This window comes from Chrysemys picta, chromosome 11, assembly GCF_011386835.1.
Source record: "Chrysemys picta bellii isolate R12L10 chromosome 11, ASM1138683v2, whole genome shotgun sequence".
Taxonomy (NCBI): Eukaryota; Metazoa; Chordata; order Testudines; family Emydidae; genus Chrysemys; species Chrysemys picta.
In genome coordinates, this window is record NC_088801.1 from 315,423 (window position 1) to 330,084 (window position 14,662).

General features: G+C 53.7%; 1 protein-coding gene across 1 annotated transcript in view; it reads right to left on the reverse strand.

Annotated features, from left to right (window-relative positions):
* LOC135974288 (uncharacterized) overlaps nt 1-14,662 on the reverse strand; it is a 36,751-nt gene that overhangs the window by 11,970 nt on the left and 10,119 nt on the right. Inside the window, exon 2 of the mRNA XM_065561317.1 lies at nt 13,495-14,305. Coding sequence (XP_065417389.1) covers nt 13,495-14,246 — 752 coding nt within the window. The 5' untranslated portion in view covers nt 14,247-14,305. The remainder of the gene's footprint in view (nt 1-13,494; nt 14,306-14,662) is intronic.

Sequence of the window (14,662 nt, forward strand, 5' to 3'; positions counted from 1 at the left end):
GCAGGCACAGACAACAGGATACCCCTCAGTGAGGTCCATCTTGGGGTCCTCGGGCGCCCCAGCCCTCTTGGGAGGTCAGAGCCCTCTCTGCTTCCCAGCCACCTCACCAGCCAGCTTCTGAGACTCCCCTTCAGCGACCCCTCCCACAGCCTTTGTTCAGTTTCCCCGGCAAAGGTGTCACCTGGCCTCTCACTCCTTCCTGGGTTCTCATGTTACATGCTCAGATATTCTCCGTAGGTCAGTCTCCCATCCCCCCATTGCAGACTATCCTAGCCACACTCCCCTGTCAGCATTCAAAGACCACAGTAAGAACAGTCCCAGTTTGTCACATCTCTCCCCCCTTTGAGACCGAACTGAGTGGGGTCACTTTAACCAGTGACCTGGGGAAGTTCGAACCTACCCCCGTTCCCATGGATGCCCCCGCATCCCTCCCATTCCTTGGTGAGAATTACACCAGGCCCTTCCAGTTTCACGCCCCCCCTTAGGTCGGGGGTGCTCGATGGCACTCGCAGTTCGCATGTGAGAAGGTTTAAGCGGCCTGTGCCCTTTTCCCACCCCGATACCTCTGGGGCTCCAACTGGGCTGTGGTCTTCTCCCAGCGCTCCAGTCTGGAGGTCTGTGCTTTGGGCTCTCTTGGTTCAGAGCCGCCCTTTTAACCTTGGCCACCCTCCGGAAAGGCTCCTCTATTCTGGGCAAGGGTCCTAAAGCTGTTTTCCCCTTGTCCCAGGCCTTCCTCCCCCTCTGACAGGGGTCACAGGATCCGCAGTACTGTCGGACGGTAACAAAGACCCCAGGCCAGTAAAAGCTCCGTAGCAGCCTCTGCTGGGTACGCAAGGTTCCATGTTCCCTTTTGGCCACAGTGGTAGCAGCCCATGTCCCATGGGTCCCCTTGAGTGGGTCGGATGGTCCTGATGCCGGATGTTCCCCTCTGATGGGGTTTTTCTGTATTTTCCCACGGGGAGGTCCCATGGTGACTCTCTCTCTGCATTGTGGTGGGATTGCTCCTTTGGGACTCCTCCCTTTTATCTCCTGACCGGCTCTTTACGAACTCATCGGCCAGCCGGCCTGCCTGTCGCGGGTTCTCTGGCTTTCTGTCCACCAACCACAGCCTCAGGTCAGATGGGCACCGCTCATACAGTTGCTCCAGTACCAGCAGTTTGACCAGGTCCTCCTTCGTCTGGGCCCCATCAGCCCACTTGCTGGCGTATCCTTCCATGCGGGCGGCTAGTTGCAGATATGAGATCTCAGGGGTTTTATCCTGACTCCGGAACCTTTCCCGGTACATCTCAGGAGTCAGCCCAAACTCTCGTAGCAGGGCCTTTTTGAATAGTTCGTAGTCCCCTTTCTCTGCCTCTTCCAGTTGGCGGTACAATGCCACGGCTTTGGGGTCCAGTAAGGGGGTAAGGACCCGGAGTCTGTCCGCGGGATCAACCCGGTGCAGCTCGCAGGCCGTCTCAAAGGCCTCCAGGAAGTCATCCATGTCCTCCCCCTCCTTGTATGGGGCCATGATGCACTTATCAAAGCTCTGTGCAGTCCTGGGTCCCCCCTCACTCACCGCAGCCGGGGGTTCGCTGCCCTTCAATCTCGCCAGTTCCAGGTCATGCTGACGCTGTCTCTCATTCTCCTCCCGTTCATGCTGACGCTGTCTCTCATTCTCCTGTCTCTGTCTCTCTTTCTCCTCCCGTTCATGCTGTCTCTGTTGTTCACGATCCTCCAGCTCTCTCAGTTTTAGCTCTTTCTCCCATTCCAGCCAATTCCGCTCCCCGGATGCCGAACGTCGCCGGGAGGATCCTCTGCTGGCCGGCGGGCTTCGCCGGGGGGATCCCCTGCTGGCCGGGAGGGTCACGGCGCCTTCGGTATTTGCTGGGCTCCTCCCCACCCTTCCCCTAGGCATAGGAAGGAGGGGTCTCGGGAAGCCCTCAGCAGCCGGCTGACCACTCCCAGCTGGGACAGACACTGGTGCCTGCGCTGCATTTGCCAGGCTGCTTCCCTGAGACACAGGGATCAGTTCATTCGCACGATCTTCCGCCTCCAGCTGGGCAATGAGCTGTTCTTTGGTGCGCCTCCCAATGCGCAGCCGCCTCTGCTTGCACAGCTCCACCAGGTCGCTCTTAAGCCGCTTGGCATACATCTTCCTGCTGGCCACTCACCGGCCTGTGTGCTCACAGCTCCCCACAGTTCCCAGGGGGACCCCTAGTGTGCCAGCCCTTCTCGAGGTCACCGCCTCTCTGCCAGGGTCGAGCTGCAGACTCCTCCGCCCCTGGGACCACTCGCTGCGATCCCCCGGGGGACCCTGTTACTGCAAAAGTCCTTCTCGCTGGTCACACACTCCCAGGGGTAATAACCGTCTCTCTTCCACTCTTCAGCAGGCCTGGTCCCCGTCAATCCTCCTTCGTTTTACTGCTCCCCAGTCACTTACTGCAGGAAGCGCCGTCCACGGGGTGCAGTAGATCCCACCGCTGCCACCAGTTGTCACGGAGTATTGGGGAACTCAGGGCCCCGCACCCCCGGCTCCCTGCGATTCACCATGACTCTCAGCCAGCCAGTAAAGCAGAAGGTTTATTTGGATGACAGGAATACAGTCCAAGACAGGTCTTGCAGGCACTGACAACAGGGACCCCCTCAGTTAGGTCCATCTTGGGGTCCCCGGGCATCCCAGCCCAGCCCCCCTTGGGAGGTCAGAGCCATCTCTGCCTCCCAGCCATCTCTCCAGCCTGCTTCCACCCCACCGCCTTCAGCGACCCCTCCCACAGCCTTTGTCCAGTTTCCCGGGCTCAGGAGTCACCTGGCCTCCAACCCCTTCCTGGGTTCTCATGTTACACACTCAGGAATGCGCCCCCGGGCAGATCCCATCCTCCAATGCAGACTATCCCAGCACACTCCCCTGTCAGCATTCACAGACCACAGTGAGAACAGGCCCAGTTCGTCACAAGTGCATCATGGCCCCATACAAGGAGGGGGAGGACATGGATGACTTCCTGGATGCCTTTGAGACGGCCTGCGAGCTGCACCGGGTTGATCCCGCGGACAGACTCCGGGTTCTCACCCCCTTGGTGGACCCCAAAGCCGTGGCATTGTACCACCAACTGGAAGAGGTGGAGAAAGGGGACTACGAACTATTCAAAAAGGCCCTGCTACGTGAGTTTGGGCTGACTCCGGAGATGTACCGGGAAAGGTTCCGGAGTCAGGATAAAACCCCTGAGATCTCATATCTGCAACTAGCCGTCCGCATGGAAAGATACGCCAGCAAGTGGGCTGATGGGGCCCAGACGAAGGAGGACCTGGTTAAACTGCTGGTACTGGAGCAACTGTTTGAGCGGTGTCCATCCGACCTGAGGCTGTGATTGAGGGACAAAAAACCAGAGAACCTGCAACGTGCAGGCCGGCTGGCCGATGAGTTTGTAAAGAGCCGGTCAGGGGATAACAGGGAGGAGTCCCAAAGGAACGGTCCCACCACCACGCAGAGAGAGAGTCACCATGCGGACCTCCCCGTGGGAAAATACGGAAAACCCCCATCAAAGGGGAACATCCGGCGTCAGGACCATCCGACCCACTCGAGGGGACCCATGGGACATGGGCTGCTATCACTGTGGCCAGAGAGGCCACATACGGGCCCAGTGCCCCAGGCTCAGGGACAGACTGAGCAGGCCGAACCCACAGAGGGTTGACTGGGTAGAGACCCAGCCCGGCGAGAGGCAGCATTCCCAGGGAAGGGGGGCTGGCAGAGTACCACCTGCTAAGGAGGGAGGAGAGCCCCAGGCTAGCTTCTCTGGGGGGCCAGATGCTCCGGATTCAAAGTTCTCCGTTTACAGGGTTGGCGCGGGGCTGTCCCTGCGGAGCGAGTGCCTTGTTCCCCTGGAGGTGGATGGGAAGAAAGTTTATGGTTACTGGGACACAGGCGCAGAGGTGACACTGGCCCGGCCCGAGGTGGTGGCCCCAGATCGGGTGGTGCCCAACACCTTCCTGACCCTGACCGGGGTGGGCGGGACCCCATTCAAGGTTCCCGTAGCGAGGGTACACCTGAAATGGGGGGCCAAGGAGGGCCCCAAGGACGTGGGAGTGCACCACCATTTGCCCACTGAGGTGTTGATGGGGGGGGACCTAGAGGACTGGCCAAGCAGCCCCCAGACCGCCTTAGTTGTGACCCGCGGTCAGAGCCGGCGAGGGGCACTGCGCCCTGGCCTTGGGGGGGGGTGCCTTGCCTGAGGCGCAGGACCCTAACCTGGTGGGGAGGGAACGCCCAGGGACGCGGCTCAGGGAGGCTGCAGCTTCGGACCCAGCGGGCGAGAAAGAGCAGGTGGCCATCCCCGTCCCAGCTGCTGAGTTCCAGGCCGAGTTACAGAGAGATCCCTCCTTGCGGAAGATAAGGGACCTGGCCGACCTCAATGCGGTACAGACCATGGGACGAGGTGGCCGGAAAAGGTTCCTGTGGGAGAAGGGGTTCCTGTACCGAGAATGGGCTCCCCCAGGGAAAATGGAGTCAGGGGGGATCAGGAGGCAGCTGGTGGTACCCCAGAAGTATCGCCGCCAGCTGCTGTGCCGGGCCCATGACATTCCCCTCGCAGGGCACCAGGGAACCTGGCGTACCCAGCAGAGGCTGCTACGGAGCTTTTACTGGCCTGGGGTCTTTGTTACTGTCCGACAGTACTGCGGATCCTGTGACCCCTGTCAGAGGGGGAGGAAGGCCTGGGACAAGGGGAAAACGGCTTTAGGACCCTTGCCCAGCATAGAGGAGCCTTTTCGGAGGGTGGCCAAGGTAAAAAGGGCGGCTCTAAACCAAGAGAGCCCAAAGCACAGACCTCCAGACTGGAGCGCTGGGAGAAGACCACAGCCCAGTTGGAGCCCCAGAGGTATGGGGGTGGGAAAAGGGCACAGGCCGCATAAACCTTCCCACATGCGAACTGCGAGTGCCATCAAGCACCCCGACCTAAGGGGGGGCGTGAAACTGGAGGGGCCTGGTGTAATTCTCACCAAGGAATGGGAGGGATGCGGGGGCATCCATGGGAACGGGGGTAGGTTCGAACTTCCCCGGGTCACTGGCTAAAGTGACCCTGCTCAGTTCGGTCTCGAAGGGGGGAGAGATGTGACGAACTGGGCCTGTTCTCACTGTGGTCTGTGAATGCTGACAGGGGAGTGTGCTGGGATAGTCTGCAGTGGGGGATGGGATCTGCCCGGGGGCGCATACCTGAGTGTGTAACATGAGAACCCAGGAAGGGGTTGAAGGCCAGGTGACTCCTTAGCCCGGGAAACTGAACAAAGGCTGTGGGAGGGGTCGCTGAGGGCAGAGTGCTGGAAGCGAGCTGGAGAGATGGCTGGGAGGCAGAGATGGCTCTGACCCCCCCAAAGGGGGGTGGGCTGGAATGCCCTGGGACCCCAAGCTGGACTTAACTGAGGGGGTCCTGTTGTCAGTGCCTGCAAGACCTGTCTTGGACTGTATTCCTGTCATCCAAATAAACCTTCTGCTTTACTGGCTGGCTGAGAGTCATGGTGAATCGCAGGGAGCCGGGGGTGCGGGGCCCTGAGTTCCCCAATACTCCGTGACAGCACTTATCAAAGCTCTGTGCAGTCCTGGGACCCCCTTGCTCACCGCAGCCAGGGGCTCGCTGCCCCTCAGCCTCGCCAGTTCCAGTTCATGCTGACGCTGTCTCTCTTCATGCTGTCTCTGTCTCTCATTCTCCTCCCGTTCATGCTGTCTCTGTTGTTCACGATCCTCCAGCTCTCTCAGTTTTAGCTCTTTCTCCCATTCCAGCCAATTCCGCTCCACGGATGCCGAACGTCGCCGCGAGGATCCTCTGCTGCCGTAGCTCCTTAATTTTCACGCGGCACTGCTGTGTGTCCCTGTTATGGCCTCGGTCCTTCATGGCCTTTGAGACTTTTTCTAATATTTTGCCATTTCGTTTACTGCTACGGAGTTCAGCTAGCACTGATTCGTCTCCCCATATGGCGAGCAGATCCCGTACTTCCCGTTTGGTCCATGCTGGAGCTCTTTTGCGATCCTGGGACTCCATCATGGTTACCTGTGCTGATGAGCTCTGCATAGTCACCTGTGCTCTCCACGCTGGGCAAACAGGAAATGAAATTCAAACGTTCGTGGGGCTTTTCCTGTCTACCTGGTCAGTGCATCTGAGTTGAGAGTGCTGTCCAGAGCGGTCACAATGAAGCACTGTGGGATAGCTCCCGGAGGCCAATAACGTCGAATTCCATCCAAACTACCCCAAATCCGACCCGCAAATCCTTCATACCATGTGGGAATGGTTTCAAACCGCAGCCCCTCCTTTTACATTGCAAACCCATTTTAAATGGCCAACCCAACGGGTGCTTGGTATGGGAAATGAGGGCGCTACTGTTTGAAACCATTCCCACATGTTATGAAGGTTAAAAAAGCCAAAAGACTGTGGATTACCATGGCTGCCTGCAAGCCGAATTCTGTTGCCTGGCACTGCGTGAGTGATCTTTCACACCAAATTGGCAGGCCCTCTATATAAGAGGAAAAATGCGACCTTGTAACGAAAGCACATGTGCTGTGTAATGTGAACAGCAAAATTTAACGTGAAAGAGTGTACCCATTGTTCTCTAAAATGTGTCTTTTTTAACCACCTCTCCCTTCTCCTCCACCAGCTGCAAATGTTTCTCCTTCACAGAGGCTAGTGAAGATTAGAAGGAGAAAAAGGCGCACTTGGGATGATATGTTCTCGGAGCTCCAGATGTCCTCCCACGCTGACAGAGCACAGCAGAATGCGTGGAGGCAGTCAATGTCAGAGTGCAAAAAAGCACAGTATGAACGAGAGGAGAGGTGGCGGGCTGAATCGCGGGATGAACAGAGCAAGTGGCGGGCTGAAGATGATAGGTGGCGTCAGCTTGCAGACAGAAGGCAAGAGTCGATGCTTCGGCTGCTGGAGCATCAAACTGATATGCTGCAGCGTATGGTTGAGCTGCAGGAAAGGCAGCAGGAGCAGAGACCGCCGCTACAGCCCCTGTGTAACCAACAGCCCTCCTCCCCAAGTTCCATAGCCTCCTCGCCCAGACGCCCAAGAACACGGTGGGGGGGCCTCCGGCCACCCAGTCACTCCACCCCAGAGGATTGCCCAAGCATCAGAAGACTGGCCTTCAATAAGTGTTAAAGTTTTAAAGTTTTAAACTGCAGTGTGTCCTTTTCCTTCCCTCCTCCCCCACCCATCCTGGGCTACCTTGGCAATTATCCCCCTAGTTGTGTGATGAATTAATAAAGAATGCATGAATGTGAAGTAACAACGACTTTATTGCCTCTGCAAGTGGTGCTCGAAGGTGGAGGGGAGGGTGGTTAGTTTATAGGGAAGTAGAGTGAACCGGGGGGAGCAGGTGTGGAGGGTTCATCAAGGAGAAACAAACAGAAGTTTCACACCATAGCCTGGCCAGTCACAAAACTCGTTTTCAAAGCTTCTCTGATGCGCACCGCGCCCTGCTGTACTCTTCTAACTGCCCTGGTGTCTGGCGGCGCGTAATCAGCGGCCAGGCGATTTGCCTCAAACTCCCACCCCGCCATAAATGTCTCCCCGGCATTTCAACATCCCCAACGGTTATTTTCTGGTCTGGGAAGAAAGTCCCTTCCTCCAGCTTTTGAAACAGACCAGAGTTCCTGAAGACGCGAGCATCATGTACCATTCACGGCCATCCCACGTTGATGTTGGTGAAATGTCCCTTGTGATCCACCAGGGCTTGCAGCAGCATTGAAAAGTACCCCTTGCGGTTTATGTACTCGGTGGCTTGGTGCTCTGGTGACAAGATAGGGATATGGGTTCCGTCTATCGCCCCACCACAGTTTGGGAATCCCATTTCAGCAAAACCATCCACTATTGCCTGCACGTTGCCCAGAGTCACTACCCTTGATATCAGCAAGTCTTTGATTGCGTTGGCTACTTGGATCACAGCAGCCCCCACAGTAGATTTGCCCACTCCAAATTGATTCCCGACTGACCGGTAGCTGTCTGGCGTTGCAAGCTTCCACAGGGCTATCGCCATTCGCTTCTCAACTGTGAGGGCTGCTCTCATCCTGGTATTCTGGCGCTTCAGGACAGGGGAAAGCAAGTCACAAAGTTCCATGAAAGTGTCCTTATGCATGCAAAAGTTTCACAGCCACTGGGAATCATCCCACACTTGCAACACGATGCAATCCCACCAGTCTGTGCTTGTTTCCCGGGCCCAGAATCGGCGTTCCATGGCATGAACCTGCCCCAGTAACACCATGATTTGCACATTGCTGGGGCCTGTACTTTGTGAGAGGTCTATGTCCATGTCAATTTCCTCATCACTCTCATCGTCACGCTGCAATTGCTGCAATCGCCTCCTCGCCTGGTTTTGCTTTGGCATGTTCTGGCTCTGCATATACTCCAGGACAATGCGCGTGGTGTTCATAGTGCTCATAATTGCCGCGGTGATCTGAGTGGGCTCCATGATCCCAGTGCTATGGCGTCTGGGCTGAAAAAAGGCGCGAAACTATTGTCTGACGGAGGGAGGGAGGGGCGAGTGATGACATGGCGTACAGGTACAGGGAATTAAAATCAACAAAGGTGGCTGTGCATCAGGGAGAAACATAAACAACTGTCACACAGAATGGCCCCCCCAAAGATTGAACTCAAAACCCTGGGTTTAGCAGGCTGTTGATTTCACGGAGGGAGGGGGAAGCAAATGAATACATCTATTTTTTACATCTTAAGCTGGCAGCAGATGGTGCAGCATGACTGATAGCCCTCGGCATCTTCTGGGTGCTTGGCAGAAGATACTGTACTACGACTGCTAGCCATCATCGTCAAGACGGTTCAATAGGACTGCCGGCAGGACTGAGTCTCCAGGAGACAAAGCATGTCTGCCCAGGTGCCTCTGATTGAACTGGAATACGACGACGACGGATACCAGTCGTAATACACCATCTACTGCCAAAAGGCAAGGGGCTGCTGCTGTGTAGCAATGCAGTACCACGTCTGCCGGCACCCAAATGACATATGGTGACGGTGAGCTCAGCTGAGCTGAGCGGGCTCCATGCTTGCCATGGTATGTTGTCTGCACAGGTAACCCAGGTAAAAAGACGCGAATCGATTGTCTGCCGTTGCTCTGACGGAGGGGGAGGGGCCTGACGACATGTACCCAGAACCCCCCGCGACACTGTTTTGCATCATCAGGCATTGGGATCTCAACCCAGAATTCCAATGGGCGGCGGAGACTGCAGGAACTGTGGGATAGCTACCCATAGTGCAACGCTCCGGAAGTCGACGCTAGCCTCGGTACTGTGGACGCGGTCCGCCGACTTAATGCACTTAGAGCATTTTATGTGGGGACACACACAATCGACTGTATACAACCGATTTCTGTAAAACCGGCTTCTATAAATTCGACCTAATTTCGTAGTGTAGACATACCCTAAGGGTTTGTCTAAACAGCCCACATTACAGCACTACCATGGCAGAGCTGTAACATGGGCTGTGTAGTCGCGAAGGGGATAGCTTTATCGCTGGGAGCACTGTCTATACTGTCACTTTTCAGCACTAAAACTTTTATCGCTCAGGGGGGTGTTTTTTTCACACCCCTGAGCAACAAAAGTTTTAGGGCTGAAAGTGGCAGTGTAGACACAGCCTAATTGTTTTAATATTCTCATTGTACCGACAGCTACCTTACAAAAGCTGATATTGATCATGCTGTATATGACCCAAAATAGGCTTGGCAGAGCCCACCCTGCCACCCCTGGAAAGAGAGCAAATTCCCACAACGGCACCTACCCTGCTATGCAGGGAAGGGAATTTCTAAACATTATAGGTGACAAAGTTGACTGAAAGTGTTGCAGTCAGCACAGGGGAATTTAATATTAGACCTCATCCTAGCAGATAAAGAGGAACTGATTACAGGGCTAAAAGTTAATGATAGCTCGGTACAAGTGATCATGACTTGATCACATTTATAATGTACAAGCAGAATCATAGAATCATTGAATATCAGAGTTGGAAGGGACCTCAAGAGGTCATCTAGTCCAACCCCCTGCTCAAAGCAGGACCAATTCCCAGATAAATCATCCCAGCCAGGACTTTGTCAAGCCGGGCCTTAAAAACCTCCAAGGAAGGAGACTCCACCACCTCCCTAGGTAACGCATTCCAGTGTTTCACCACCCTCCTAGTGAAATAGTTTTTCCTGATATCCAACCTGGACCTCCCCCACTGCAACTTGAGACCATTACTCCTTGTTCTGTCATCTGCCACCACTGAGAACAGCCGAGCTCCATCCTCTTTGGAACCCCCTTCAGGTAGTTGAAGGCTGCTATCAAATCCCCCACCAGTAATATATATACCTGGTGCTTTACTAGGACCAATTTCACACAGCTGAAAACAATTCACACATCTGGAAGAATTTGAGAACACTTTACTAGATGCCCCAAAAGCCCCAATCTCACAGTTGAGGAAAAAGGCAGTGGTAGTTTAAAAAATGACAACAACGCTGCTTTAGAGGGAAAGTGAAGGCAGCCATTTTTACACACGCACGCACGCACACACACACACACACAACCAAGTGGAAGAAAGTGGAATTTGATAGTAATAACTATAAATCAGAAACTAGGAATTGTAGAAAATTGATAAGGGAAGCCAAAGGCCACAAGGAGAAATCTATGGCCAGCAGACATAGGGACCATAAGAAGAAGTTTTTAAAATATATTAGGAACAAAAAGAATCCTGACAATGGTAGTGGTGCATTACCAGATAGAACTGATAGAATGCAGAAAAGGTGAAGTGTTCAATAAATATTTCTGTTCTGTATTTGGGAAAAAACAAATGATATAGTCTCATCATATGGATCACTTGATAAGCTGGGTACAAACAAACAATATGAATTTTAATATGGCTAAATGTAAAGGATGACATCTAGGAACACAGAAAATGCAGGCTATACTTACAGGATGGGGGACTTTCTCCTGGGAAGCAGTGACTCTGAGAAAGACTTGGGGCTTGTGATGGATAATCAGCTGAACATGAGCTCCCGGTGTGATGCTGTGGCCAAAAAAGCTAATGGGATCCTGGGATGCATAAACAGGAATCCTGTGTCCATTTCTGGTGCCCACAGTTCAAGAAGGATGTAGATAAATTTGAGAGGATTCAGAGAAGAGCCACAAGCATGATTAAAGGATTGGAAAACCTGCCTTATGGCAATAGATTCAAGGAGCTCCATCTACTTGGCTTAACAAAAAAAAGTTAAGGGGTGACTTGATCACAGTCTATAAGTACCTACATGGGGAATAAATATTGGACAATGGGCTCTTCAATCTAGCAGAGGAAGGTGTAAAATGATCCTATAGCTGGAAGTTGAAGCTAGACAAATGTTTAACAGTGAGAGTAATTAACCCTTGGAACAATTTACCCAGGGGCATGGTGGATTCTCCATCACTGACTATTTTTAAATCAAGACTGGATTTTTTAAAATATGTTCTAGTTCAAAAAGAACTATTGTGGGGCAGGTCTCTGGCTGGTGCTACGCAGGAGGGCAGACTAGATAATCACAGTGGCCCCTTCTGGGCTTGGAATCGCTGACTAAGCCAGACTCTTATTAGACAGAAGGAAAAAGGAGACACAAAACCATTTATTTCCATCACTCGCTTGTTTCTAGTAGAATCTCCGTCATTTCTTAAATAAACCTTCTGTTGTAGTACAGGTGCCGTGTGGTTTACAGGAGCGGGTGGTACGGTGGGGTTCAGGTAAAACTGGGGCACAGAGCTCCTTTGGGGGCAGAGGCTCTGGGGTTTCTGTGAGTAGCCAGTGTCAGGGGCTGGGATCACAGGGGAGCGACTCAAGGGGGCTTGGGGACTGAGGTGTACCTCCTGCTAGCCTGCAGTGTGAGGACAGGGCTGGCATAGCCCAGAGAAGAGCGTTGAGCAGCTAACGAGCTGGTGGTGTTAGCGAGTTAACAGCCAGTCCCCACAGGCCAGGCTCCCTCTCGCTAGCGGCAGGGGTTCACCAGGTGACTCGGCTGTGAGTGCCCTGGGAACCGTGACAGAGGCCTGGGGATTATTGCACTGAGGCAAGTTGCCGGGGAAGGTGACAGCAGAAGGCAGGGCCGCGCTGACAGTGGGTCCCTGGGGAACCGGGCAGAAATCAGACCAGATCTCGCTCTGCCGTGAGCTGACAAAAGGCTTTGAATCCTGTCCTCAGGTGACCAGGAATCCTGGGTGGGAGGAGAGAGCTTTCCTGTGGTTCATCGCCCAGCAAGGGGCTCCAGGACCAGCCCGGGCTCTGTTTGCTGATCGAGCAGCCGGTTCTGCTGAGGGGGTTCGACTCTGACACTCACCCAGGTAGGGGAGCACAAACAACACCCCCCTTAAAAATTAACTTAAAAAAGAAACCAGACGTTCTGATTTGTGGGGCCCAGGCCTGATCATCTCTCACCTCAACTCCTGTTCTCTCATCTCCGGCCTCACAGCCAACCACCTTCCCCCTCAGGTTCGTTCAAAACCCTCCTGCTGGGATGAGCTTCCCGGCTCCCTGCTCCACCCACATCACCCCGTTGTGTCACTCCCCTGGCTCCCTCTCCTCCCCCATGTCAAACCCCAACTCCTGGTCTTTGCCAGTTGGGCTCTTCCCTGTTCAGCGCCATCCCCCCAGTCAGTTATAGCAGTGATTCTCAACCAGGGGCCCGGGACCTCTGGGGGACCACGAGTAGGTTTCAGGGGATCCGCCAAGCATGGCCGGCATGAGATTTGCTGGGGCCCAGAGCAGAAAGCCAAAGCCCGACTGCACGGGGCTGAACCCCGGGGCTGAAGTTGAAGCCGGAGCAATGTTGTGGCACAGGGGGGCCGTGGAGTTTTTATAGCATCTTGCGGGGGGGGGGGGGGGGCGCTCAGAAAGAAAAAGGTTGAGAACCCCTGAGTTACAGTACCACAGCGCTGACCTCGGCCTTCCCTCTACCCGTTACTTCATCCCTTACTGCCGGCTGGTCTTTCATCCACCAGCACCTTCATACCGTCTCCTAAACGCCCACCTCGTCCTCTGCAATCCTCCTTCAGCTTTACCCCTGCCCTGGTGCCCCAATGAAACAATGGCTGGCTGGCAGTGGCTAGTCTGACCGTGACTACGCTGACAATGGCTGTAGTCTGGCAGTGGCTGGCGCGAGGAAGGCTGAGATGTGTGAGCTGTTACGTAGAGGTGTGAGCAGGTCTCAGCTAGTGCAATTGGTTCCATTGCAGTAAATGGAGCTATGCCACCCTGGTCTGCACCAGCTCAAGGGCTGGCGCATGGTGTTCGTTTTACTGTCACCGTCTCCTCTCACCCCTTGCCCTGGTTGTCTTTCTTCCACCCACTTGCACCTTATGATAATCCTGGATTGCGAGCGCCCTGGGGCAAGGGCTGTCTCTCCACCATGAGTACAGCCCCTAGCACCATGGGGACACAATCCCTGTGTGGGGTCCCTAGGCACCAGTGCCATACAGTCAATAGGGAGGGAACCACACATAACATGCACTGCCCATGGGAAAGGAGAGTTGCTTACCTTCCCTGGAAATTGCAGTCAAGAAACTCATCAGGCACAGCTCTCTCACAAACTGAGTTCTTGGCTTTTTCCCCACAGCAGGAGTATCGTCCATTCTCGTATCTTCCTTTGTGATTTAGTGTAATTTCAAATTCATACTCAATGTTGCTAGCATTTAATATTGCTTTCGCAAGGGAATTCAGATCTGGGACACTGCGTTCTGAACCAACTTTCAACTTTACCAACTTCCCTCTGCAGGCAACATCGATACTCTCCTTGGAATAGGTGATATCTCGTATCCCCAGGAAGTGAGACGCTTCATGGATAAGAATCCCTGGCTGAGAACCTTCTCCAAGATCTGTAGAAGCCTTCCAGAATTGCGGGCACAAATACACTGTTTTGTCACCAGACTCTGAATAAACATAAGCATAAGTATATTTCCTGGTTAGATCCTCCTTAAACTTCACAGCTTCCAGCTCTGAGATGAGGCGTCGAACTAATTCTTCTGTCAGTATCGCATGGCGTTCCATCCAGAATTTGGGATTTCCACTATCACCAAAAACCAGATCCTGGGGCTTCTCCATCAGCACTCGGTCCTGCTTCTTCAGGGCATCTCTCAGAATCTCCATTGCTTTCTGCTTTGCCACTTCTGCCATTTTTCTCTTTTCTTCAGTTAGGGGTGTGTGCTTACTGGAAGAGTAACTTTCTTTAAAAATATAACACTTTATTCCTGTTGGTGTTATGATGCTCATGAATATTTCCTGGCAACTCATCTTTGCACCTACGTAGCACGTTCACTTCAGCCAAGAGTAATTCTCAAGGTGAGCTCTCTCTGTTAAAACACAAGATTTGACTTTGATTACGTTGCCTTTCGAGGTAAAGTGTCTGACACATTTCGATTCACTCTAATGGGAACACAGGAAACACCCGACCAGATCAGACCAGGCATCCATCTAGCCCCCTCTTCTCTCGCTGAAACTGGCTGGTACCAGCTGATTCAGGGGAAAGGGGAAGATTCCCCTCTAGTGGACAAGTGCAGAATAATTCACCCTTAGAGAGAATTTCCTCCTAACTCCAGATAGTTAGTGTCTGGGAGGCTTGTGCCCTGAAGGGGAGGGCTTAGATCCCTTCCAAACATTGGAGACTTGGTTTTGTGTTTTCATTCTCTCTCGTGTAACTGTGGAGGTGC